Source organism: Ursus arctos, unplaced genomic scaffold (genome assembly GCF_023065955.2).
Source record: "Ursus arctos isolate Adak ecotype North America unplaced genomic scaffold, UrsArc2.0 scaffold_2, whole genome shotgun sequence".
NCBI lineage: Eukaryota > Metazoa > Chordata > Mammalia > Carnivora > Ursidae > Ursus > Ursus arctos.
The window spans coordinates 100,427,490-100,454,330 of record NW_026622874.1 but is presented as its reverse complement, the minus strand read 5'-3'; the positions used below and the strand labels follow the sequence as shown (position 1 = coordinate 100,454,330).

Here is a 26,841-nt window from a genome sequence, read left to right as displayed (position 1 = left end):
CTTGCACAGGGCAGACGGGCCAGCATCTTCCCCGGGGAATGTCCTCGCCTATGGAGGGAACACGTGAGCCGCAAGATAGGAAGACACACTCGTATTCGCTACTGGGGGGCCGGTCCCTGTTCCTCCTGCAGCTGTACAGACACTTCAACTTCTAAACACCTCGGACCCTGAAATTTTATTTCTAGGAATGCCTTCTGTTCTAAAAAAAAAAAAAGACATACACATATTCCATTTATAAGAACACTCACTGCAGGTCTGTTTATAAAAACAAAAAATCGGGGCACCTGGGTGGCTCAGTCATTAAGTGTCTGCCTTCGGCTCAGGGCGTGATCCCAGAGTCCTGGGATCGAGCCCCGCATCAGGCTCCTCCGCTGGGAGCCTGGTTCTTCTCCCACTCCCCCTGCTTGTGTTCCCTCTCTCGCTGGCTGTCTCTCTCTCTGTCAAATAAATAAATAAAATCTTTAAAAAATAAAAATAAAAAATAAAAACAAAAAATCTAGAAGCAACCTAACTGCCCAATCATGGGGGAACAGTTAAATAACTCAGGTAAATAAAGCTGTCACGAGTCGTGGTGTAGCAGATTACGGGGGGCAAAAACAGGTGCACCGCATACACGAGAAGCAAAAGGCGCACTGGGCAAGTCGTTTGTGGAATATAATCCCATTTTAACCTCTTCGATACCTATGTCCACATCTCCACAGCCTGAAGACAAAGGCTGAAAATATTGTACTCTGAAATATTAACGTTGGGATTACATTATTGTTCCTTTGTTTATACTGGCTGTTTCTCGAATGAGCTTTATTTTATTAGGAGAGAAAGACTGCTTGCAAAAACGAAGGCAGGACAATAATGGCAATTAACAGGGACATCTGCACAAGATACCAGAGTCACGCAGGACGAGAGGGGGTTGCTTCTGTTTGGAAGGGCCGGGGCCAGGCGGAGAGGGTCCCCCGGGAGGCTAATGTCAAAGGCAGCTGGATGCTGAGGGACACGGGGGAGTCTCCACCGTCACGGGCAGAGCAGGGCTACAGTAGCGGAGGGAACAGCACAGGGACGGGCAGGAGACACCTGGTGGGTCCCTGAGGCTGGCTCATCAGACAGCCGAGGCCCTCAAGAGGGCCCAGGGCCCTGGTCTTGCCCCCAGAGGGCAGGAACTGCTTACGAGTCTATGCTTCCACGGTCTCCAGGTCCCCTGAGAGCAAGACATGGGCACAGTGAGAAGTGGGGCAAAGCACTTCTTTTTTTTTTTTTTTTTTTTGAAGATTTATTTATTTATTTGACAGAGAGAGACAGCCAGCGAGAGAGGGAACACAAGCAGGGGGAGTGGGAGAGGAAGAAGCAGGCTCCCAGCGGAAGAGCCTGATGTGGGGCTCGATCCCAGAACACCGGGAGCACGCCCTGAGCCAAAGGCTGACGCTTAACGACTGCGCCACCCAGGCGCCCCAGGGGCGAAGCACTTCTTAAGGATATAGAGTCTCTCATCTCCCTTATAGACAGGGTGTCTATAAATCAGTAAGAAAAAAATAACGTAGGGGTGACAGGGGGGCACAGTCGGCTGGGCAGCCGACTCTTGGTTTCGGCTCAGGTCATGATCTCAGGGTTGTGGGATCGAGCCCCACGTGGGGCTGCGCGCTCAGCGTGGAGTCTGCTTGAGATTCTCTCTCTCCCTCCGCCCCTCCACCCTTGCTCATGCGAGCGTGCGCTCTCTCTCAAACAAATAAAATCTTTAAAGAAAAAACAACATAGAAAGGAGACTCTCAATGGCCTTTAAAATATATAAAAAGATGCTCAACTTCGCTCATAAAAGAAATACTCGGTGAAATCACACTTAGATGCTATTTTTCACCACCCGATTGGCAAAATTCAAAAGTTAGAGAACACCCTCTATTGGCAAGATGGTGGGAAGCAGAGATTGTTGGACATCGTTAGTGGGAACGTAAATTGGTTTAACCCACCCCTGTGGAGAATAACGTGGGCAGTACCTTTCTAATGACAAGTGCATATGCTCTCTGAGCCTGCGGTTTCTTCCCGGGAATTTGTTACAGACCCCTGCACACGCGTAAAGTGATAGTCAAGCGATATTGTTAACATGCAGCACCGTATGGAAGAGCAGAAGACGGAAAACCATCAAAAATTCAGCCATAGGGGATGGGCTGAAGAAGTCCTAACACGGCAACAGTGGAATATTACCCAGCTGTCAAAAGTGACAGGAGGTGACAGGAGGAATAATGGCCAAGTGGGAACCTTTGAAAACTCACCCCTCACAGAAACCATGGAAAAAACTGGCCAAAAAGATGATCAGAATCCACTTTTTCAGAACTCTGGAAATCAGCCAGAGGCCTGCAGCAATCTGGGGAATGTTTATTCCAGAAAAAGGACTGAATCTCGATAGGAACAGCATTTTGTGGGGTTTTGACTGCCCTGTCCCATCTCTTGCTCGGCAGCTCAGAAGCAGCCTTGAACACCAACGGCCCATGTTCCCAATCCCGGAGGAGCCGGGAGGAGCAGAGGGGCTCCAAAGCCTCGTTCTCCAAGAACCGGCAACCTCGGACACGGCTGCTGGGTCCCTGGAGCCCCCACTGGAGAAATTCTCTTTATTTGACCTGACTCAGAGCTCACTTCCTGCTAAAAGCCTCTCCCTCGGGGGGCATCTGTTGAAAATATTTACGAACAAGTGTTTTAGTGTAGCGGTGGCCTGAGGCGATCAATTCACAGTCAGGGCAAACAATAGACTAACCAAAATTATAGATAAATAAATAGCAGACCAATCCAAAAGGAGAAGCTGGGGGCTGAGAGGTCCATAGGGGCTTTGAAAAGCACCTACAGACTTGGATCTTACATCTTTGCTGGGGAAGGGTCTCTGGGGTCCCTTTACTAGGGCACTAAGGGTTCCTCCCTCAGCTAGTCACCTCCTTGTACCATCACAGTAGGGGGCAGGATTTCCACACGTGAATCTGGGGGGACGCAAACATTTAGACCATCGCACTGAATCATTCCTCTTCTAGGAGGTCCCAGGAGCAGTCAGATTACAGAGACAGAGTAGAAAACCCAGCTGGTGCCTTCGAAGGGTTTCCTCAAAGCCCCACCAAGGCTTTGTGAACGGCTCCCACCTCCTGGACCCAGACAGGGGCTCCTGGGCCCACCCCAAGGGCTGGCTCTGGGCTCCCCTCATCCCATCCTCAGGAGAGCCCATGTCCACCTCAGGCGGGTCTGAAGGGCCCAAACTGCCTCTCACCAGCTCCCAGGACCCTGGACCCGACCTCACGGTGGGTCACCCACTCCCCACCAAGACCCCTCCACCGAAGGCCAGCGTGTACCTGTGTGGGTCCCGGTTTTGCTCTGCACAAACTTATCCTGATCTGGTTATCACAGCTGCGTAGTACCCCGCAACTTGCCTTTGGTTTGGGGTCAATGTTCTGTGAACAACCTTTCGTCCTACCGCACAGGGCTGTGATCTGTTCTTGTTAAGAGCTCCATACTATGTTTCTCATGAAATTATTTTTATTCACTCTGTTTCCCTGTGTGTGTCTTGTTTTGTTTACATATCAGAATTAAGCTCCTCCGTGACCATTGTAGAAAATCTGGAAAAGCACCGAAAAGAATTAAAAGAAACAAAGTCACCAGAAATCCTTCCCTTTGGCGGACATGCCTTGGCCGGCCGCTCTGCGCGCAGGGAGGACGGGTCAGGAGTCGGGGCGGGGGAGAGAGGCAGCGGGGACTTCCTTGCCTATTGCCAACACTGTGGTCAAGGACAGGCGTTAATGTTCGTATGGTTCTGGAGGTCAGGAGTCTGACCCGAATCTCACTGGCTCAATTCCAGGTGTCACCGGGGCTGGCTCGTCCCAGACGCTGTAGGGCAGAACCCGTCTCCCTGGCTTTCCCAGCGACAGGAGGCCACCCGCAGTCCTCGGGTCCTGGTCCCTTCCTCCAGTGACGCCGGAGGCTCTCCCTCTTCCGCTTTCTAGGACCCTCGAGATTACACAGTCTCCCCGTCCCAAAGCCCGCCGATGGGTGAACTTACCTCCCCTTTGCCATGGACCCTAACGTGGTCACAGGATCTGGGGATTTGGGCATAGACACCTTTGGGAGCCCTTATTCTACGTCCACAGATGGCCTGGTGGGACACTGCCAGGCCCCGGGCCCAGCCCTGTGCAGGCGGTCCGTGGGAGGGAGGGACCACACCCCTCAATTTGGGAACGGCCAGCTGGAGGGTACTGCTCCACCGGACACAAAAGCAAACCTGGCGGGTGGGGGGGAACACCACTTGGGAGCACTGACATCCTCTGACATTTATTCATTTCAGTTTATCTGCATTTGCTACTTTATATGCCTTAATAATCATCAACGTCCTGGGTAATTAGTACATTTGGAATCAGGGAACTTGGCATTTGGAGGTGACCTCGGAGTCGGAAGCCAGGGACTGACATGCGAGCCACACCATCCTGTGGAAGGAGGCTCAGCCCGCACCCAAAATACCACTCCACTTCCACAGCCCCCTAAAGGCGCCTCCCAGCCTTAAAAAATTCATATGTAGACCCAGAAATTTCACTAACGAGAGTCTCTCCTAAGGAAAGAATTCTAAATATAGAGAAACACTCCAGCGCAAGGGTATCAGGGCAGCTTTCTGTGGAAGAGTGGCTAATTAGAGACAACCTAATTGTCCAACGACGGGGGACCAGCGTCCATGTGACAGTGAACCGCATCGTTAGACTGACGCGCCTGGAAGGACACAGGATCCTTTCATCGTCGTGAGTGTAAAGCAGGACCCTAAGTCACATGATCGCAGCCAAAGGACATTTTTTAAAAGCACGGAACAAGGACTCCAAGGACATTAGCTAAAATATCAACAGAGGTTCTCTGTGGCTGCCGAGAATGTGGGTCGCTGCTTTTCCCCTTTGTTCTACTTCCCCGAATTCTTCAAATTTTCTGGGATAAACAGAGTAGGAAAGTTTACCTTGAATTGAATTGGTTGTATTAAGTCACTGGGGTGTCAAAGCAGCCCCGCCCTTTGTGCGAGCGTGAGCATACGTGTCCACAATCGTGCGTCAGGGTGTGAACGGGAATGTGTAAGAGTGTGGCTGTGAGCACGACACCGTGAAATACAGTGTGCGTGTGGGCGGGTGTGAGGGTGTGAGCGCTGGTGTGACACGCGGGTGTGATGGCTGGGGGGTGGGCTGTGATGCAGGTATGCGAGAATGTGTGTGTAGGAATGTGCGTACGCGTGTGTGAGCGTGTGAGTGTGAATTACAATGCACGGGGGTATCTGTGCGTGAGTGGCCGTGTGTGTGGATGTCACTGTGACTCTGTGCTTGTGCTCCTCAGGGGGTGGAAGTGTGAGCAGGTGGGGGTGGGGGGAGTGAGGGCAGTGATCTGTGGGCCACGCCCAGCAAGCCCAGGGGGTTCCGAGGCTGCACCCCTCCTGCAGGGCCCCCATCTCCTTCCTCACTGGGGTGGCTGGTCCTCAGGGCTTCGCCGAGGCCCTGCTCCTGGCTTGGCCCACCTCCATATGCGGTGCCGGGTGCGGCCTCTACGGCTGGGGAGAAGGGGCAACTCATTCCCAGCAACTTCACGTGGCTCAGGCGCCAGATGGAACGGGAAAGGTCCAAGGGAAAGCAGCTTCCCTGACACCAGGGACCCCCTGGCCTGGGATCTGCGGCAGGAGACTCACTCACTCACTCACTCGCCACCTGACCGCTGAGGGGGCCCTGGGCGGCCACAGAAGCGCCCAGAAGACCCTCCGCCCTGCAAGGTCAGGGTTCCGCAATGCTTTCCTCCACCGCCAGGAAAGGTAAATGCTGGAGGCTCAGCCTATCGACGCAGTCAATTCCAAGTCAACTCCAAGGGCGCGCCCAGGCCTTTCCAGGGCAGTGCCGAGCCCTTCACATTTCTCTGCGCGCTGATGCTCTTCCCTGACCACAAGGCACTGGCTAGAAACGCCACAATGCCAGTTCCCATTCCGCATGCTCTCCACAATGGGACCTCCCTCAACAGGACCCCCAGCGGGGGCTGGGAGTGGAGGGCGGGCAGGCCTGTGTCCCCTTCCCTTGAACATGGCTGACCTGTGACTGTCTCAATCAACAAAGTATGTGGAGGTGACGCTACGGGATGTTGAAGGCTAGGGCATATCCTCCAGGTTTTCTTGGGACCCCGGCCACCATGCTGTACGGAAACCCAACTAGCCCACGTGGACAGACCACATGGAGAGGCCACATGTAGGCATTCTGGCCACAGGCCCGGCTGAGGTCCTGGTGGAGAGCCAGCACCAACCACCGTTACCTGAGTGAAGATGCTTCCAGAAGATTCCAGGCCCCAGAAGAGGCTCTAGACACCAGGGAGCTGAAGGAAGCCACCACACTTTGCTCTTTCCAAACACCTGCCCCATGGAAGCCAGGAGCATCTTCTAATCGCTCGTCTACACCCTGATGTTGGGGGTGGCTTGTCATACAGCTGCAGTGGTCTCTTCCCTGTGGTTTCCCAGCCCTGGCTCCACCCCCTGCCACTTACCTGTCACCCTGACGACCGGGTCACAAGGGTGTCTGAAGCACAGGCTGCTGGGACTTCTCGCTGCTATGCTCCCACAGTCTAGTCTGGCTCCGGCGGCACAGAGGGTCGGTCCTGTCCCTCCTGGGTAGGTCACTGCTGGCCCCTCGGGCACTGTCTCCTCAGTTTCTCAGTGGTTCTGGGCAGAAGCAGACCATCGTGGGGAGTCCTGTAGGTACGTGTGTGCCAAGCTTGGGTGACTGGCTCGGACAGTCGGGAAGGATGGAGGCCCCTGCCCACTGATCGCCATTTTGCCTCAGGCGACTCTCCTCCGGGGACCAGGCGGGGAGCTCAGGAGCTGCAGCTGAGCCCTCTTCGGCCCCTTGTCCCTCTGTCCCGCAGCCTCCTGGGGCCCTGGCCCCTCCCAAATCCAGGTCCCCGCTCCTACCCGGACGCCTGCCCCCTGCCCTGGTCTCTCTGGCTCAGCTGTCACCTTCTCCCCTCTCCACGCTGCGCCAGAGTGCCTTCCCAGAGCCCAGGTCCGGTGAAGGACGCTTCTGCCTAAAGCAGATGCTGCAGGGGCACCTGGGTGGTTCAGCTGGTGAAGCATCTGCCTTCAGCTCAGGTCGTGATCACAGAGCACCAGGATCAAGCCCCGCATCCAGCTCCCTGCTCAGCGGGGAGTCTGCTTCTCCTTCTGCTCCTCCCCCTGCTCATGTTCTCTCTCTCTCTCCCCCAAATAAATAAAATATAAAAAAAATAAAAGAGATGTTGCAAATAAGCCCGTCCCCGAAGGATGAATCCTACATGAATCCACCCCTTTGAGGCTCCCGGAGTCGTCAGGTGCACAGAGACAGAGAACAGATGGTGGTGCCGGGGACTGGGGAGGGGGTGGGGGTCAGTGTGTCATGGGGACAGAGTCTCAGTGTGGGGGGATGGAAGGTTCTGGATGGTGGTGGCTGTGCAACAGTGTGAATGTGCTCCAGTGGCCCACGGCCTCCCTCCCAGGCCCGCACAGGCTGACCCAGCAGCCGCCTCCTGGGGGTCCCTGGCAGCCTCCGGATCCCCCCCAGGTCTCACGTCTCCAAGCAGGTAATCCCAACGTCAGAACAGCCGTGGGTTATGAGTGTCCCCCCCCCCACCGCCACCACCTTGGCCCACCCCCAGGGCTGGCGAGGGTCACTGGGGAAAGGTCAGGGAGTGTCCCTTCCGGAAGGACTGCATGACCACCTAGTTTTCTAAATCAAGTCCACTTTATTTGAAACTTTCCACATGCCACAAGTTTACATGAAAATACCCATTCAAAGTGTCATTTGAACACAAAATTCAGGAGTGGGTATCACCAGACGGAAAAGGAGGTCTGTGTGGAAAGGCAGGTGACACGTATTTGGTCACTTAGCACCTGGTCACCACATACCGTGACTCACCCCCCCACCCCCTTTAAAAACAAGCTGAGCTCAACTGCTTCTGGTCGGCCGCGTACGGACAGGCAGTGGCCCAAGCGGGCCGCCGCCAGGGCCCGACACGCCACCTGCACCACGGCCGTCGGGTGGCCGCCTCTCCCGCCCCCTCGCCCTCCAGCCCCCCCCCCACCCCGCCCGCTCCGGTGAGCACACAGAGAACCTCCGGCCCGCACCGTTAGGGTTCCACAGAAAACCATCCCCTCGTCAGGTCCAGCCAAGCAGCTGCTTCTGCTGCAGACCAAGCCTCCCAGGCCATGCAAGTGGCTCCCTGACCTCACGGCCACAAGCAGCCCTGGGTCCCCCCCATTCCCTGGCCCGGTGTGGCAGGTCCCCGGACCCCGTGACACGAATGCAACCTCCCCCTCCCACCCCCGCCCGCCCATGGTTTCTGAAGAGTTCTAGAAAGTAATTGAGACATTCAGGAGACACCATCCAGCCCGTGTCAGCGAACTTAGAGACTCCCCGCGAGAATCCCGAGCCCCCGGCGCCAACGAGGCCAGTGAGCACGACGAGGGCACCTGAGCCCCTGCCACACAATCCCATCCCCTCCTGTCGAAGTGTCGGGGAGGAGGCTAAGGACCAAGGCCAAGGAACCGCAGGCGCCTATGTCTCCTTCCACGTCTCCATCGGAAATCTGGGGTCTCCGCTGAAATCTGCCACCACCAGCCACACTGCGTTATCCTTGCCCACTAATTTCTCATTTCTTATTCTTCTTCTTTACGAGGCCCCGGAAATTCTCAAACCCCCCCGGAGCAGATAATGAGGGCCAGAGGGAGCAGGAGACTGCCCGCTGGCCCTGCGCCACTCAGAGGAGGTCGTGACGGTGGGTCCCCGGCGTGTTCCCTTCCTGCAAGGTGGGGGGAAGCTGCGGGATCGTCACCTTCTTGGCACAGACTCCGGGAGGGCCGCTGGCACAACCAGGATGGCACAGGCTGGTTTCAGACCCTCGAGGGCCAACAGACATCCGGCTCCTGCGGCTCCGCTCCCCTGGCCCAGCTCTCTCAGCCAGGTCTCCGCCAACCTTCGTCCTCTCAGCCAGGCAGCCTGCAGCCATGGATCCTGGTACAGGGGTGGTTAAGGGAGCCTCGCCCTCAACAACCAGCCTTGTAGAGCTGCCCGAGGTCTATGTGGCGGGCATCATCCCAGGGCCCTCCAGGCTGGTGTCAGACACAGGCGCCCAGACACGTGAATCCTTGGGTCTTCAGAGGACAGCTGCCAGCAGGGATAAGATCTGTCCCCCGGGGAAACAACAGAGTGAAGTGTCCCTAATCCGGCCTCCTTGGGCTGGGAAGTAAAAATACTTGCACGTGAGAATGAAAAGCCACCGACGGGGAAGGGAGGCGGCAGGCCTCCGCTCTCCTCAGCCTCCAGAGGCTGCCCCCAGGGAAGCACCTTCACACCCTCCGGCCGGCTTGTGTGGCAGCTTGTGTGGCGGCGTGGCAGCCAAGTCAGAGCCCCGGCGGCAGGCACACCCGGCGGACCAGAGTGGAGGGGAGCAAGCCGCAGGGTCAAGGGGCAGGGTGGGCGCAGGCGGGAGGGGCGGCCTCGGGAGGGCAGGGGGCTTCTACTTTAACAAAGGGATAAATGCCCTGATCTCACCTCTCCTCTCCCCTCATCATTCCCACCTCCCCCAGTCTCTCTTCTCCCTCTCCCTCCCTCCCTCCCTCCCTCCCTCCCTCTCTCTCTCTCTCTCTCTCTCTCTCTCTCTCGCATACGCACACACGAGATCACATGCAGAAACGTGCACACACACGCATCTGTACACAGCAGACGGCACTCACATGTGCGCACGCACACGTACACACACGCATGCACACGCACACACACGCAGCCAGCAGTGCTGACCAGGCCCCTCTCAGCAGGCAGCATATGGTCCACACTTAACAGCCCAGTTCTGCCAATTGGGGACCATTAGGGTGGGTTCTTTTCCCAGCATAAAACGTTGCAGAATAGAAATTGCAATTAACACCGCTGCCAAAATAGCACTTAGCGAGAATAAGCACATTATTAGCATCTGGTGCGTCCCGTCTCGGGGGCAGAAGCGGCGGAAGTTCTTACTCTAGTAGCAAGATGGTTACAGGGACGCTAAAAATACAAGGTCTGCTGTGTGGGAGCGGCTCTCCGCAGCAGCTCACACCCCCAGCCCTGGGTGGACGCCTCCCCCCACCCCCAGGCCCTGTTTGTTGGCATAAATGATGCTGCTGGTTAAAACTGCTTGCTCGTGAGAACAGGCCGCCCAGGCAAGTGCGCGAACACACAATCGCAGCCTAGTGGAGAGCTCATTCTCCAGCCTGAGCCCGGGCTGCTCTGGAGGAGACACCCCTCCACCAGTCAGGCTGCAGCCAGCCACACGCTTGCTTTGAGGATAAGAAGTGGTCAGTCCCCATACCACCCCCTCCTGGCCACCCTTGCCTGGGGGGGGGGGGTCTCTGGGCACCACCTGAAAGAAATACTCCAAAATTGGGGAGGAGAGGTGAGCCCACCAACTCTCAGACCCTCATCTACAGCCATGGGGCCCTACAGGGACCTCAGCCTATCTCTCTGGGGCCCAGGGCAACCTGTCCCTAGGCTTACAAGGCCAGGCAGGGCTCTCAGACCACATCAGGCCCTCCAAGGTGAAGGCTGTAGGCATTCACCTGCGGGCAGCTACAGACCAATCCCTCTGTGAAGCCCGAGGCAGGGAGAGGGCATGAAAACCACAGCAAGGAGGGAGGCGACTCACCCCGCGCCACCCATGCAGACCCCCATCCACTCAGGAGGGGGGAGGGCAGAGCAGAGCCGCTGGGATGGGCAGAGGCTGCCAGACTGTGCCTCCCATGGCCCTGACCCCAGGACTGCTTGATTCCTGCAGCTGCTGTCTGGCCTCCTGGACCCCCTCAGCCCTGCGGGGTTGGGCTTGCTGAACTGTCCCTCAAGAACCCAGGGAAGGAAAGGCAAATGAAAAGCCCCAGGGCCATGGACCTAGTCTTTTAGTAGGTAAGCTGCAGGACACACTACACGGAATGAGGGGAGGGGGACCGGCACCACAGACACAAAGTGGGAAGATGGCCGGGCTGGGGGCCCCCGAACAGATGGCAGCCACAATGGGCACCAGCAGCGTGAGCAGGGCCTGGTGGGCTCTGCACCCCCCAACCCAGAGAGAGAGGGAGGCTGGGGATGCCGGGGAGTAGCCTCTGCAGGACTGACGTGCCCCTGGCTGGAAGCCACGCAACGGTGCCCCGCACCCCTGGCAAGCCTCCAGGAGCAACACCGAGAGTGGTCAGCGCCAGACCCGTGGCGGAGGGACCCGATTGCAGCCCCTCGGAAGCCACCAGCCGAGGGGCCACCAGCTCTGGAGAGAGTCTTGCAGTTGAGAAGGCAGCCGGCTCAGCACGGGGAGGGAGGCCCTGGACTCTGGGAGGTCACTCCCCATTTTTGGAATAGCTGCACTGAATTTTTTAAAGTGCTAAATAAAGCTATATGAAACAGGATAGTTTGATCACTACTCTGGCCTTAAATGTCCTTTCTAAGTTTTAATATTTCAAGTTTTCTTGAATGAAGCCAGGTACGTATTTCCCCAGAAACACAGATCTTCACGGAGAACAGGTCCTAAAGCTGAGTGCCGTGCTGGCTGCATGGCGGGCCTGCCCCAGGCCTCGCCCCACAATCCCAGCCCCAGGGGGGTCCCTGCCCAGCCAGTCAGTGGCCCTGAACTTGTCTGATGCCATCTGGCTGGAAACACGCTGGAGACATAACTGGGTTAAAACGTGTGTTACCGGGAAAGAGAGCCCCCAATCCAGAGCTCCCCACTGCGTCGTGCTTCCAGCTGGCCCAAGGGAAGGGGAACTTGGGCACGTGGTCACCAGCGATGCCATCATGTCACTGTGTGAGCACCTCCACCCACACACGCACGGTCACCCCCAGCCCCGGGCCCAAGGCCACCCCTCCAAGAGCCTGATGGCAGGTGGCCAGACACACATGAGACACTCCGGAGGGTTGAAGCAGCAGTGGGGGGCAGCCCCGTGCTGCTCTGGAGACCTGGTCAGGGCCCCAGGGAGTCAGTGCTCTGTGACGGATGTGAGTCTCAGTTTAGAAACACCCACGCCAGGCCCCGCAGGTCACCCAGACAGCCAGCTCTTCCTCCTCATCCTCACGGATGAGACCCACGTTTCACTGAGCGCCGAGAGAAAGCAAGAGGAAGCTTCGGGAGACCCTGGGAGACGATGGGTGTGCGGGATGGCCAGGCAGAGGAGGCATCCTTCCTCCTGGGACCCGACGGGCCACGGTGTCCGGCAGGGGCAGGCAGTGAGCAGCAGCAGCAGGCCACATGCCCATCAGGGCGGTCCTGCTTCCAGGCCCAGGAGACTAACAGGCGACAGTGGCAGGAGGGAGGCTTGGCTGCCGGAAGCAGCTTCGCCCGGTGCTGGCTGTCCCTGTCACCACCACAGGTTCGGCGGCTCCTCAGCCACTCTGCTTTTAAATAAGGTGATCTCATCCAGGTGCACCATGGGGACGTCCCGGATAACATTGGTCAGGCCCTCGTGCAGCAGAGGGAAGATGACGACATTCAGCGCGGGCCGTTCGGCCTGGAAACTGAACCAGAGGCAAGCCGTTAGCGGAGGGGCCCTGGCGGTGCAGAGGGAGGGGCAGCCTGCAGGGTGCAAGGCCAGCCCAGCCCTCCCGCCGGCAGACACGCGCCTCCAGGCCGCACGCTGCGGCTCCAAGAGAGGCGGGCAGAGGGAGATGCGCCTGCTTGGGGGTGGTGCCGCTTCTCGGGGGCACTCGGGAGGCACCCATCGGGAGGCACCCATCCGGAGACACCCATCGGGCGGCCTCAGGAGTTCGCCCGCCCAGGGAGAGAGCAGGAGAGCAGCCTGTCCAAACAGGCCGCCGCGTTCCTGCGTAGCAAGGGCTCCTGGGAGCCACCCAAGCCACGTGAAGCCACACCTCTGTCCACAGCCAGGACAACACCCTCAAGGGGTGGAGGGAAGGGACAGGCAGCCAAACCCGCGTGGGCACAGGCCACCCTCAAGGGGCACGAACTCCCACGGCAGGCGAGGTGGTAACCCTGCCAGATCCTGCTGCTGGGAGCCACGAGCCTCCATCAGAACGCGAGACAAATCCCCACCCTTCACACCCCACAGGGGGACAGTCTCCCCGATGTAGCACAGAAGCGTACAGTGGCCATGGAGTGTCTCAGGTCACCCTCCCCAGAGCCCCCCGTGGAAAGCCGGGGAGGTGACCAGCCCCCTTCCCGCCTGGGAAGGGCATGCCCTGGCCACGGTCCCTCAGGCGCTCAGCGGCAGGTCCCGGTGTGCAGCGGCCAAGAGACGAAACAGAAGTGCCGGCTGCAGGAGTCCAGGAAAAGGGAGACACATGGGTTCCCACAGAGTGCGACAGCAGACGTCCAGACCCCGGAGTAACTTCTGTCCCTCAGGCTCGAAGGGCAAGAGATGGGAAGGTGCCCACAGGGTAGGGAACCTGGGCACTTGCCAAAACTAAGGCAAGTCCCCTCCAGCCCTGCACCCGCTGGAAGGAACAAGGGAGCCGCGGCCCGGCCCGCCCCGTGGCCTGCAGCGGAGGCACTGATGGATTTATGACACATGTAAAGTAAATGCCAAAAAGGTACTCACAGAGCTAGATGTTTTGGCAATAAAGGCGCCCAGGAAATGCCTCCCAGTTCTAAGCTCAGTGCTCTGCTCGCGGGCAGCAGCATCTGTGACCATGAACCTCGCCGGCAAGTCCTTGCCTGCAAACCCGCTGTGTGATTTACTTGAAACAAAATATTCTCGGATGTGAGATGTGCGTGCAAAGACTCCTCCGCCCGCCTGCCCTTCCCGAGGCCAGCAGCACCCCAGAATCTTCACAAGCTGCTGTCAAGATGCTAAAGGGGGATTGATTTCTCACCAAAGCCAGGAATGCAGGCTGCACTGCCTGGCTCCGCTCCCTCCGCACTGCCCCAGGGGCGGCTCCGGGTGGCGGCGGGCCAGGGGGCCAGCCCAACAGCACTTGGGACCTCCCACAGAAGGTCACCGGGGCAACGAATGGAGGTGCCCCCTCCCCAGCACAACCCCACTTCCTGCTTGCTCTCGGTTCACACCTGGATTCACTTGGACTTGGACAGAGCTCCGGAAAGCAGACTCAGTCACTTTCTTTACAAAGCCCCTCCCTGGACCTCAAGGAACCTGTGCACACTCTCCGCTGCAGCCCCCCAGCCCCCACCGGCCCGGATGGCCAGCGACATCGCCAAAGACATCACACAGCTGGGCGGGCCTCGCCCAGAGTGGAGACGAGAAGCGGTGACAAGGGGGAAGACGGCAACCATTCGACTGCAAGTGTAGGGCTGGGACTCCCTTTGGGAGGGAAGGGGCCCCACAGGTGGAGGCGAGTTCTTGGCGGGGTGGGCAGGGGGTGTATCCTGCCTCATAACTTATGAACGTGTCACAATGTTCTTTTGATTTCAAATATAGTTTGAGATTTAAGTAAACAGCCCCAGTGAAATAAAACTTCTGGCTACCCATGTTTAGAAGCCATTGTAGGCTAGTGACTAACGGCAGGACGGGTCACCTCTCAGGACCTCTCCCCTGACCAGGGCCAATGGCATTGCCAAGGCAAAGACTCAAGGCTGCCCTTCTGGCCGTGAGTTCGGAGGACAAGAACGAGGCCTAGGAGGAGGTCAACAGGCTCACCCCCAGACCCCAGACTGAGGCACCCCAAGGAGGTCTCCTGCTATGCTCCTCAGGCAAGGCTACACCCCGTGCTGTCCTGGGCAGCAACGCAGACATGGGACATGCGTCGGGCAGAGCACGAGGCAGGCACCCCGGCCTTCCCGGAACTGCCAGCCAGGGACCTCACCGAGGAGCAGAGGAGCCCCACGCCCAGGGCCCTACTCGCTTGTTCTAAAACCCGGCACCTGTGAGTTGGGCCGCCTGGCTCCCACCAGAGGCAGCAAGAGGTGACAGTAGAGGCGGGGAGGAGACCCCATGAGAAGCAGGTCAACCAGGGGTCTCCGTGGATGGGGCAGAAGGCGTGCCCTTCCCAGGGGGCCTGGGGATAGCATTTAAGAAAAGTTCACCTATGCTTACACTCCGCCATTTGTAACGGCTGGAAGGGAAGCACTGCATCAGAGAAGAATCTCTACCTGGGCCGTCGCAAACCGACCACGGGCATCTAACGTGTGCCTTCAGCTATCCGAAGATCTCAGGACCCCAAATACCTTCTCTGAACGCTCCCGGAAGCAGAAAGGAGGGTTTGTTTGTTTGTAAACTATTGTTTTGTTTAAAGAGAAAAAGACGACAGGGGCTCCTGGGTGCTCAGTCGGTTAACCTTGCCTGCCTCCACTTAAGGGCCACAGTGAGAAGCCGGCTGACCCACCCACCCACCCTAACTGGGTCAAGAAAATATAGTTCTGGAGCAATCAAAAGGGAGAATGGCTAGGAAAAGACCCCCCGATCTCCTAGGGCCCCTTCATCTTCTAAGTCCACTTTGCAGCTGCCTGTAGGCCTTTCAGAGAAGCAGAGAGAACCAGCCTGGGCTCCACGCTCATCACCAGCACAAACAGATGACAAGGGGGCTCAGGAAAGGTACATCCTGCGGTTACCATGCCAGAACCAGTCTAGGCCCGACTCCACAGCGAGGGTGGGACCCCGGGACCTCAAGGCCTGCGGGTGTCACGGAACCGGAAAAGGGTCTTGGGGGGCAGGCCAGGAAGCAGCCCAGAGGCAGAACGGGTTCAATCAGCTTCGAAACACCTGCTGGGTGTGCTTCTTTGCCAGAGAACGAGAAACAACACTGAAGCCCACAGCCTCTTCCCCCCAAGATAAAGGTCTTATAGAAAAGCCAAAGTAGTGAGATAAGTGAGAAGAGCCACTCAGGCACGCCCTAACAACGGGCTTCAAGAAACACAAAGGCAGACGGTGGCCAGGAATAAAACAACCTGGAGGTGATAAGCGGACGTCTGTCAAAGTGCACAGACCTCAGACGCTGCTCTGGGGAGGAGCGCAGGGAGCACCTTCCCAGCTCACCGATAATCCCGCGGATGCCCAGAGCCAACATCAGAGCGGCCTGGAATCAGCCCAGACCCTGCTTCTGTCCACCGATCCTGCCCTCACGGCCTCAGAGGACTCTAGGAGAGACTCCTTGGGGATGGGAAAGGTCTCCAGCCCACCAGCAGATGCAGGCAGCCACAGCCCACCATGGGGCCACTGGACCTCATCCCTCCACTCGGGTGGCCAGACAATCTGGACCACAGATTGCATCACTGAACGTCTTCCACGCCGGTCAGTAGCCGGGGCTACAGTCTGGCTCCTGACGTTCCTCTCCACCCCCACCGGTGGGCGGCCATCATGGCTCCCACAGCACCAGGCCCAAGGCCTATCCGCTCCCAGATCCAGCCCCGTGGGCCTCCCACACAAACCGAGCCAGAACTCACCAGCCTCCAAGCTCTGAGGCGAGGCCGAGGGTCCCCCCCACCCGGAACCTACAGCAAAACCCAGTCGGCCTGGTCCTTTTCCGGGTCACATGCGGCTCGGCATTCCAGGTAGGAATGACGAAGTGCTCCCAGAAACCTGCCACGAAAACGTGGCAAGCCGATGCTATTCATGATGGAGCTCAACTGCCCCTTTAACAGCAATTAAGGCCGTAAAACAGCACTAAGTCTGTATTTTAAAATCCACTTTCCATTCTAGAGCTCCCAGGGTTCCCCAGACTTAAACAATTAATCGCTCCATCTGTAAACTTCACTCATTTCTAAACACGTTTACAAAACACAAACACAGACGGAGCCCTGTGCGTTTTCGGGGCATGAAGCGGCACATCGGAGCAGGAGGGTCGGAGCTGCGGCCCAGGCCCAGGGGCTCAGCCTTGCGCTTGCCAGCACTGAGCAGGGCGGCGGGGCAGGGGCGGGAGCTGGGCACGGCGGCTCGGGCGGCTTGGGACTTGCAGCAAACCGCCTGCTGGCCTCGCAGGCCCACATTCCTCACCAGCACAGCTTAGGCTGAGACACACACTTGGGGACGCCTGGGGGAAGGAATTTCCACAGCGCCTCAGGCTGAGACCTGACCCGGACTGGCGGAATGTCCGACCCAGCCGACCCGAGTCTCGCCTGCTCCCGCCCAGGAACAGGGTTCCTGCCATTCCTGGAAAGGGAGGCTACACTGCTCCAAGCCGCGACCCCCTCAGGGTGACAACCAACAGAGGTCAGTGACAAGTAAACACACGTGGCCTGGAAGGACCAGGAATGGATGTGGCCCCCGAGGCCACTGGCCCCAGGAAGGCCAGCACCTTCTGGAGAGCACTAGGCCAAGGTTCAGAACTGGCACATCCTCATCTCAGACAACTTCAGCAACAGACACGAGTTGCTATCACTCTGCATAGGTGACCACGAAGACTGGAGTGCGGGCACTGGCCTCACCCAACCCCCCCCCCCAACGCCTGCAGGCAGCTTCCAGGAAAGGGCAGCATCAAAGAAAATCAGAGAGGCCACAGCCCTTGGGAAGGGCCCTCCCTACCCAGTGCCAGACCGGGGAATGTGGACAGCAGAGATGTGGCTCGGTGCACAGCTCAGACAGGAAAAATCAAAGGGCAGTCCCACCACAGAGGGCCACGTGCAGCCCAGCTCCTCGCCCGGGACGCTGCCATACTGCAGTCTGACCAGGGCCCAATGGAGGGCAGCCCTGCGGGGCGGCTGTGCGACACTCACTCGGCCAGGACAGGACGACTCTGGGTTTCTAGAGATACAGCAAATGGAACAGATAGAGGCTGGCTCCAGGCAAGGTGTCTGAGGTCACAAGGGAAGGGGGGCAAACACCTGACCCAATGAATTAGGGTGTTTTCACGGTGGGGGTGGGAGCAGGAGGGTGGCAGATGGAAAGCTGCATCTTGCTCCCCTGAGGGGCCCCGAGAGCTTCCAGGCCTACAGGTGTCCCTGCCCCACAGCACTGTCCAACCTCTAGACCCGAAGTGGGGGAACACGCAGAAGAAGCCCCTCCAAACCTAGCGGGGGTGATGCCAGAGAGGGCAGAGAAGGGCCCAAATGTTTAATGCTTCAAACCTGAAAAGGCAAAGAACAGAAAATAAGAGCACGAATGCCTGTCAGGATGCCCTGCCTGGTGCTAGACACACATGGCCGCCACCAACTCCCCTCCCAGCTGAGGAAACTGAGGCAGCCCGCCTAAGGCCAACCACTTCTTGCGAGGCAGGGCTGGGCTGCAAAGCCAGGTCCCAGAAGGGCCAGAGCGGCTGGCACCGCAGCACGACCTCTGACACAAAGCCACTTGGAGGTCAGACACATGAGCCAGCGGGAAGATGCTGGCCCTGGAGAGAGGCGCCAGGACTACAGATGTCACAGCAGCCCCGTGGCTGAGTCACAGCGGAGTCAGGGAGAAACCAGACTTCCACACTCCGGCCAGGGAGTAGCACAACAGCCTGGGGCCAGGCACTCCTCTCGCTCAATAATTTTCTGAGCCTGAGGCAGGGAAGGAGATAAGAAAAAAAGAAAGGCCTCAGAAAAGTGAGAACAGATTCCAGCCTTTCCCTTTTCAAGTTCTCCCCTCGGTGGAATGCAGGCCTCCAGGAGAGAAACCAGTGCTCTCCGCAGGGACACGCTGGTTACTGTGAGCCGCGGCGCCATCTGCTGGGTACGGTGCAGAAAAGCAGCCAGGGCCCCTGCTCGGCAGCAAGACCTGGTTGCAAGGCCCTCAGGTCTCCAGTGCGCAGCCCGAGCTGCCTGGAGCCACCCTGTGCTGCTTCCCAGCCAGGAAAGACCTCTGCAGGCTGTGCTGGACAGCCCAGACCCACAGACAATTCTAGGCAGCAGAGGCCACCAGAAGGATATGTGCACACCAGTGCCTGTCCCGTCGGGCTGCATCTCAGCCCGGCCCCCAGCAGCATGGCTGGAGGAGAAAGGCTTCCAGTAGACCTGGATCGGGATGCAGCCCTGACAAGCACAGAAGATTCTTCAGCCCTGTGCGCCTCCCTCAGGCCTTGGGGGCTCAGGGTAAGATGCCCACATGGCTCTGGAGAGCCCCACACAGCACCCGGCACAGCCCTCTGGAGGGGGCGGGTGCCCTTCTTCCCTCTGGACACAACCTCCCGTTCTGTCCATGCTGGGGTCCAGGCTACACTCCTCAGCTGCACCTCCCAGAGCCTCAGTTTCCCCATCTGTACACTGGAGCTAACAGCATGTATCTCGCAGGAGTTCTGGGAGGCTTGAACAACAGAGGAGTAACAGGGTTCTGGCATGCAAACGGGGTGCTTGCACAGCGCACAGCGTCCAAGATGGGGGCCCAGAGCAGAGACTTGAAGGAGGTGTGCTGGAGGAGCGCACAAGGACAGCCACACGTACAGGGTTCTCAGCACAGTGGGCCGGACCATGCCCTTAACGCCCCGTAGCCAGCGCCAGGCACTCAGTGGGCCCCACCACGGCCAGGGGCTGTGCCAGGTGCTGGGACACGGGAAGAGAGGACTGGTGCAGCTTCTGCCCGGGAAGTCCAATGAACCAAGGCCGACTCCGGGTCTGCTCTCAGGTACCGTGCTCCAGGCGTCAGCCCCGTGACCAGCGCCCCCTGGGGCCACCGGTGAGCCCAAGCCTGCACCTGACTTGCGCTCAGAGCAGAGCACAAAGATACGCTGGGAAAGCAGAGCTATCACACGCCAGTCCCCAAACCTTATTGTCTGATGGGGCTCCAAAACATATAATCGTGTGTGCTACACGGCCTAAGAAAGGGGCCGGTGGGTACAGTCCACGAGGCCAGAGGAGGGAGCTCACAGCCCGGCAGGCGCTGCATGTGAGCAGGCCACCAGCACGGGCTGGGAAGACGCACGCAGGCTCCAGGCAGAGAAGGGGTGCAGACAGGGACCTTGTGAACAGAACCAAGAGGGAGAAAGAGAAGCTCAGAGCAGGGACTGGCATCTCAGCACCAATCTGACCAGCTGACTGGGAGCACTGTGTTGGGGAGGAGTCTGAAGATCGGGAAGACAAAGCAGCTTCACCAGCTAGTGATGCCTACACGGGAGGCAGATGTCCAGATCCTCTCTTGTCACAGCACAATCTCTCAACGGCGTGGTGACCTCAGACATTTATTCTGGGTTTCTGAGAAGGCTCGCGTGTACGTGGTGGGAAAACCCAAAGCTGGTTCCTGTCTCCGCAGGAAGCTGCCCTCCAGGGGTGAGAAGTGGCAGAGCCGCTGGCCAATCCAAGCCCCTTTGGGCAGAACACGTCTAGCAGGGAGGTGTCAGCTCCCCCAAGCTGGAGCCCCCAGGAGTGCGATGACCTAGTGTGAGCCAGTGAGGGTGACAAGAGTACCGACGGCTCTTCCCGGAGGCTAAAAGGGCAGAGCTGGCCCAACATCTTCATCACTGCACCCGAGAAAATCAGCCTTTGCCTCCTACACCAGCCGCCAGCCCAGTGGACAGAGAGCAGGTGGACGGGGAGAGGACCTGCCCTGCACCCCGCTTCCCAGACAGCTATGGTCCATCCCAAAGCCCACGCGCCTGGGTGCTGGACAGCCAGCATCCGATCGAGCCCTCTGAAAACCGAGCACGCGAACAGGCATGGGCTCTATTTTACACAACGAGGATGCTGAGGTGTGCAGACACGACGGTAAGCGTGCCCTGGCCAACACCCGGGCCCCTCCCCGGGTTCCAGAGTCGGAAAACTCAAGGTGTAAAGTGAAGGGAAGTCAATAACACACATAGTTAGCTACGACAGCCGGACCAGAAACCACGATGACACCTGTATAATAGATATGAAACAGAATTAAAAACAATCATTTACAGGGGCGCCTGGGTGGCATAGCGGTTAAGCGTCTGCCTTCGGCTCAGGGCGGGATCCCAGCGTTCTGGGATCGAGCCCCACATCAGGCTCCTCCACTATGAGCCTGCTTCTTCCTCTCCCACTCCCCCTGCTTGTGTTCCCTCTCTCGCTGCCTGTCTCTATCTCTGTCAAATAAATAAAATCTTTTAAAAAAAAAATCATTTACAGATTTATCAACACAAAAACCATCCATGATGTGTTACATTTTTTAAAAATCAGGGTAGGGGCGCCTGGCTGGCTTAGTCGGTAGAGCACGCAGCTCCTGATCCTGTGGCTGTGAGTTCGAGCCCCACACTGGGAGGAGAGATTACTTAAAAATAAAATTTAGGGGCACCTGGGTGGCTCAGTCATTAAGCGTCTGCCATCGGCTCAGGTCATGATCCCAGGTCAAGATCCTGGGACTGAGCCCCACTCCCTGCTCCGCTGGGAGTCTGCCTCTTCCTCTCCCACTCCCCTTGCTTGTGTTCCCTCTCTCGCTGGCTGTCTCTCTCTCTGTCAAATAAATAAAATCTTTTAAGAAAAAATAAAACAAAAAATTAAATTAAATTTAAAAAATCAGAGGGGGTGCCTGGGTGGCTCAGTCAGTTAAGCATCTGCCTTTGGTTCAGGTCATGATCCCAGGGTCCTGGGATCGAGCCCCACACGGGGCTCCCTATTCAGCGGGGAGTCTGCTTCTCCCTCTCCCTCTGCCGCTCCCCTTGCTTGTGCTCTTTCTCACTCTCTCTCCCACGCTCTCACTCTCAAATAAATAAATAAAATCTTTTTTTAAAAAAATCGAGTACCAAACCATATAATAAGGTCTGCCGGCCATGACGACCTCTGCTTGGTGGAGCTATGGGGAGCTTTCACTTAAAAGCAGCTTGATGCATGGTCCAATTTTTAGAAATATTAGAAACACATACTATTTTAACAACCAGAGCCCGAGAAACCTTAGTGAATAAGATTTCTCCTGAGAAGTTCAGCAGCAAACCACGAAGACAACAGACTGACATGAAGCCTGTCCGGCAAGGCCAGCGGAGCCTTAGAATTCAGGAGACCTCCAGGCTCATGGCTCTTCTCAGAATTTTGTGAGCAGCCGGGGCCTCCTCCCTGTCAGCAACTCTGACCGTCAGGACACAAAACCGGGGGAGGAAGCAGCGACCGTCTTGGCCGTGTTGAAACGAGGCACCCACGCTCAGCTCTCGGGAGCACCGCAGTCCCATGGCCAGTGGCGTTTCCTCATGAGAGGTCTCTAAATGGCCACTGCCCAAACAGCCTGCTCAGGTCAAAGTCTCTCCAGGAAGCATTCCTCTCGACTTTTCAAATTGTGCGAGCGTCCCTGTGTTCCAGCTTCACCTCCAGGAATGCCACACTCACTAGGGGACCAGGCGGCCCTGCTCTGCAGAGAGCTGTACGCAAGGGCACGTACGCCTTCTACGGAGGCCCCTAGCGGAGGGCAGGAGGGGAAATGCTACCCCAAGAGGAGCAGGAAGCGTTTTAAATTCACTGCCTTTGCCCACGACCGTCCAAGTAACTGCCGCTTCAAAGTCTAAATGAAGTGCAAAGACAGAATTTAAGGGTTAAAAGATCTTAGCATCAGGGCACTGGGCTGGCTCAGGCGGTGAACATGTGACTCTTGATCTCAGGGTTGTGAGTCCGAGCCCCATGTTGGGTGTAGAGATGACTGAAAAATAAAATCTTAAAAAAAAAAGAAAGAAAGAAAAAGATTTTAGCATCAATTCACAGAAATAGAAAGTGGAATAGAGGCCCCCAGGGGCCGGGAGGGGAGGCACGGGGGTTAGTGTTCCATGGGGACAGTGTCAGTCTGCGAAAATGGAAAAATCCAGAGCTGGATGGTGCTGATGGACACTATACAAACCTACCTCGGAGATACCACGGACCCCGTTCCAGACGCCGCACTACAGCAAGTACCGAGATGCAGCGAGGATCACAACAGAGCCACGTGAGCCGTTCGGTTCCCCAGTGCGCGTAAGTTATGTTAACTCTGTACTGGGGTCCAGTCAGTGTGCAATGGCATCGTTACAAACAATCCACATACCTTAATTTAAAAATACTTTACCGCTGGGGCGCCTGGGTGGCACAGCGGTTAAGCGTCTGCCTTCGGCTCAGGGCGTGATCCCGGCATTATGGGATCGAGCCCCACGTCAGGCTCCTCAGCTATGAGCCTGCTTCTTCCTCTCCCACTCCCCCTGCTTGTGTTCCCTCTCTCGCTGGCTGTCTCTATCTCTATCAAGTAAATAAATAAAATCTTTAAAAAAAAATACTCTACCGCTAAACAATGCTAACCATTACCTGAGCTTCCATGGAGTCATACCCACTGATCACGGGTCACCAGAACAAATGTGACAATGAAAAAGGATGAAATGTTGCAAGAACTGCCAAAATGTGACACAGAGACACACAGCGAGAAAAGGTGTTGGAAAAACAACACTAAACTTCCTCAATGCAGAGTTGTCACAAACATTCAATTTTTAAAAAAAGAAACAAAACAAAACACAAAACAGCATATACGAATAAAGGACAATAAAGTGAGGTATGCCTCTACATTTAAAAACGGTCAAAATGGTAAAGTTTATGTTATACGTATAAAAAATCCTCACGGGGGGGCGCCTGGGTGGCACAGCGGTTAAGCGTCAGCCTTCGGCTCAGGGCGTGATCCCGGCGTTATGGGATCGAGCCCCACGTCAGGCTCCTCCGCTATGAGCCTGCTTCTTCCTCTCCCACTCCCCCTGCTTGTGTTCCCTCTCTCGCTGGCTGTCTCTATCTCTGTCAAATAAATAAATAAAATCTTTAAAAAAAAAAAAATCCTCACGGGGCACCTGGGTGGCTCGGTTATGCATCTGCCTTCGGCTCAGGTCATGATCTTGGGGTCCCAGGGCTGGGCCCCACTCGGGCTCTCTGCTCGGCGGGGAGCCTGCTTCTCCCTCTCCCTCTGCCTGCTGCTCTCCCTGCTTGTCCTCTCTCTCTCTCTCTCTGCTAAATAAATAAATAAAATCTTTTAAAAAATAATAAAAAGTAAAAAAGTCTTCAAAATTAAAAAATATCTTCCTGGGAGGGAGGGAGAATGGAAGGGAGGAAGGGAGGGAGGGAGGGAGGAATGAATCCTTGCACCTCAAAGGGCTTCAGCCCAGAGGAGAAAGGTAGAGACTGACAATTTGGAATTTCTTGTCACGCTGGCTGCAGAGACGGCCACTGCCCGTCGGCCCGCAGGACAGCTCCCACCTGATAAGCTGTCTTAGGTCAAGCTAAGACGGAGGTGAGTAATCTGACAGCGATCATCGGAGCCTTCCATGCAGCCCCTCGCCTGACTTCCCCAGCGTGAGCTGGGAGCGCAGGAATCCCAAGAGCCTGCACGTGATAGTCACCGCCGTCACACAGCCCAGGGGGACCCGGAGGATCCGTGGGGTGCTGCAGACGTGCACACAGGCCACACAGGCCATGGCATCCAGAGCATGCCACCGAAGGGGAGCCTACGAACACCACCGCCCTCAAGTGCTTTGCCACCAACCTGAGCTGACCCACGCTCCCCATCGCCTGCTGGAGGGACAGGAAATACTTACGTGGCCACTTGTTTAGTTAACACAACCCCCAGTGCGATCTGGGTTTACACAGAGTCTTTGAGCTTCCAGCATGAGCAGCAAAGCACTCGGGTTGACATGCAGCGGTCCCTGGGGGCCCTGAAGCTCCTGCTTTTCTCCTCCTGGGAGAACAGGGCAAAGGACAAGTAGCAGGTTTAAACTGAAGCTCTGGGCGGACAGGGGCAGGGAGGAGGTCACTGAACTCATGACATCAATCTGAAGCAACCATGAACACAGCAGGCAGGAAAGACCAGGAGGAGAAAAGCAGGGGCTTTGGGAGCCCCGATACGGTGGGCCCACTGACTAGGAGCAGCAGCCTGACCTCTCACCGCTCAGCACCCCACCCGAGCCACAGCTAAGGCACACTGGTCCCGAGCTCTCCTCTTCCCCTCCCCAGAGAAACCCAACAGAGAAGTAAGGGATCTGCAGAGCTGATCACAGATGAGGATACAGCCTGGCGATAAACACAGCAGACGATGCTCGCTGGGAACAGACGAGACCCAAGCGTGGACAGCAGGAGGGCCATCCGCACCCAGGAGACCGGGAAAATCTGAAAGTCCAGCGATATCAAGGAGTGGGACAAGGACATGGGGCAGGGACTCTCACAGACCGTGAGCAGAAGCATGGCTTAGGAGAGCATTAGGGCAACTTCTCGAACACACCCGAGTGAACACACTCCCTTCTAGAAATCCGCAGACCTGCCCGTGGGGGAGCCTACACAAGGACCCTCCCGGGCACAGAGGAAACACGGGACACAACCCGAATCCCCATCAGCACAACAGACATGTCAAATGTGACGAATCCACGGCACTCAGCAGGAATGAGGCAGCCCCAGTGAAGAGCAACAAGAAATCGAAACTCCACGCCGGAGGAAAAGCATAGGCCGCGTAGCCACGTGCAGGGTTACACGTCTATGGGTGTGACAAATGCACAGAAACAAAGCCCCGTGCCCTTGCATGCCCTTGGGGATTTGAAGAGCAAACTATCCCAGGAGGTTCAGCAAGTCAGAGGAGCTTGACCTCAATCAATACATGATAATCTTGTATTTCTATTTTTTTAAGCTTCTTAAAATATATTCCTAAGGGAATGCAGAAAAAGCCAGAGCTGAGGTTCCACGTCTACGAGGTGCCTGGAGCCGTCAGACTCGCAGAGACAGAAAGTAGACGGTGGGAGCCGGGACTGGACAGGGGCTGGGAGGTTAGCGTTCATGCAGACAGAGCCTCCGTGGGGAAAATGAAGTCTGTGGATGGAGGGGGCGCTGTGCAAGAGCGAGCGTGTGCTCGATGCCCCTGGACTACACACTTACAAATAGTTACAATGGGAAACTGTGTTACGTATATTTTACCACAATGAAGGAAGAATGCAGGACTGTAAGAAGAATGAGCAAGAGCCAGACAAACTGATCTCCAACATACACAACATTAAGCAAAAAAGCAAAGCACATATAAGAAAGAAGGCAGTAGAAGAAAATACTATGTGTTCATTTGCGCAAAAAAAATACGGAAAGAATAACCGAGAGGTACAAGACCAGTTGTCTGCAGGGGCTTGGTGGCGAGGTGGAGGGACGGGGCCATGGGGCACCGCCTCTCCAAGGACGCCACTTGATAGAGCACTGACTCTGAGCCACAGTGAGGCTTCACACACCGACACCGCAGACAAATAAAACCTACCAGCACGTGGTGTGGATGCCAAATGCAATACAGTAGAGTAATAAAGGAACCTGACTGCATTACAAACAAGCGACATGACCACACTGAAGAGGGTGGGAAGCAGAGAACGATCCCGAGCAACTCTGGAGGCAGGATACCACGAGGGTCGGGCAAGAGCGCGAACACACGACCCTCCAGGCGGTGAGCTGGAGATCCCAAAACGGCCTTCTGTGCGCAGGAGGGCGGAATGAACCAGCAAACACACTGCGGATGGTGAGAGCCAGGCTGTTCACCAACAGGGAGGAAAGTCATGGGGAAGGAGGGGAGTCTGCAGGAACCCTGGGACGCTGGGCTGGGATGCGAGACGTCGGTATGAACTCGTTTTTAATGTCAATGCACATGGGTGATATGGAAATACAGGGTGTGTGTGTGTGTGTGTGTCTGTGTGTATCTGTGTTTGTGTGTGTAAGAACATACACAGATGAAACTCCTACTGTCCAAGAGGGGGCCTGGAGGCGATGACACCCCAGCAGCAGTGAGCACACCCAACACCCGACCTTGGTTTCTAATTCTGCCCTCCGATAAACGGAGCCAGGCTCCATGAAGACATGGTTGATTCCAGGGCTGGGGCTGGAACGTGTGGTAGTGAGAGAAAGGAAGCAAGTGCCCAGAAAAGGAAGGGGCATGTTGCAAGGGCACAGGACCCGGTCTGAAAGAACCCCCCCACGGCCAAATCTGGAGCCATGTGTGCAACCACAGGAATAGCATGAGCGTGATGAAAACCCACGGAAGAAGATAAAGGTCCTGAGTCCGTACTGATACAAAGAAATACTAAGTAAATGCGGAGAAGGGACAGGTTCCTCCTCACAGCACAGCTC

The 26,841-nt window shown here is 56.8% G+C and overlaps 1 protein-coding gene across 1 annotated transcript in view; it reads right to left on the bottom strand.

The window, feature by feature from the left end:
• Positions 1-11,440: 11,440 nt before the first annotated feature.
• FBXL18 (F-box and leucine rich repeat protein 18) overlaps positions 11,441-26,841 on the bottom strand; it is a 35,015-nt gene continuing 19,614 nt past the window's right edge. Inside the window, 1 exon segment of the mRNA XM_026516333.4 lies at positions 11,441-12,515. Within this exon segment, the coding sequence (XP_026372118.1) occupies positions 12,359-12,515 (157 nt within the window). The 3' untranslated portion in view covers positions 11,441-12,358.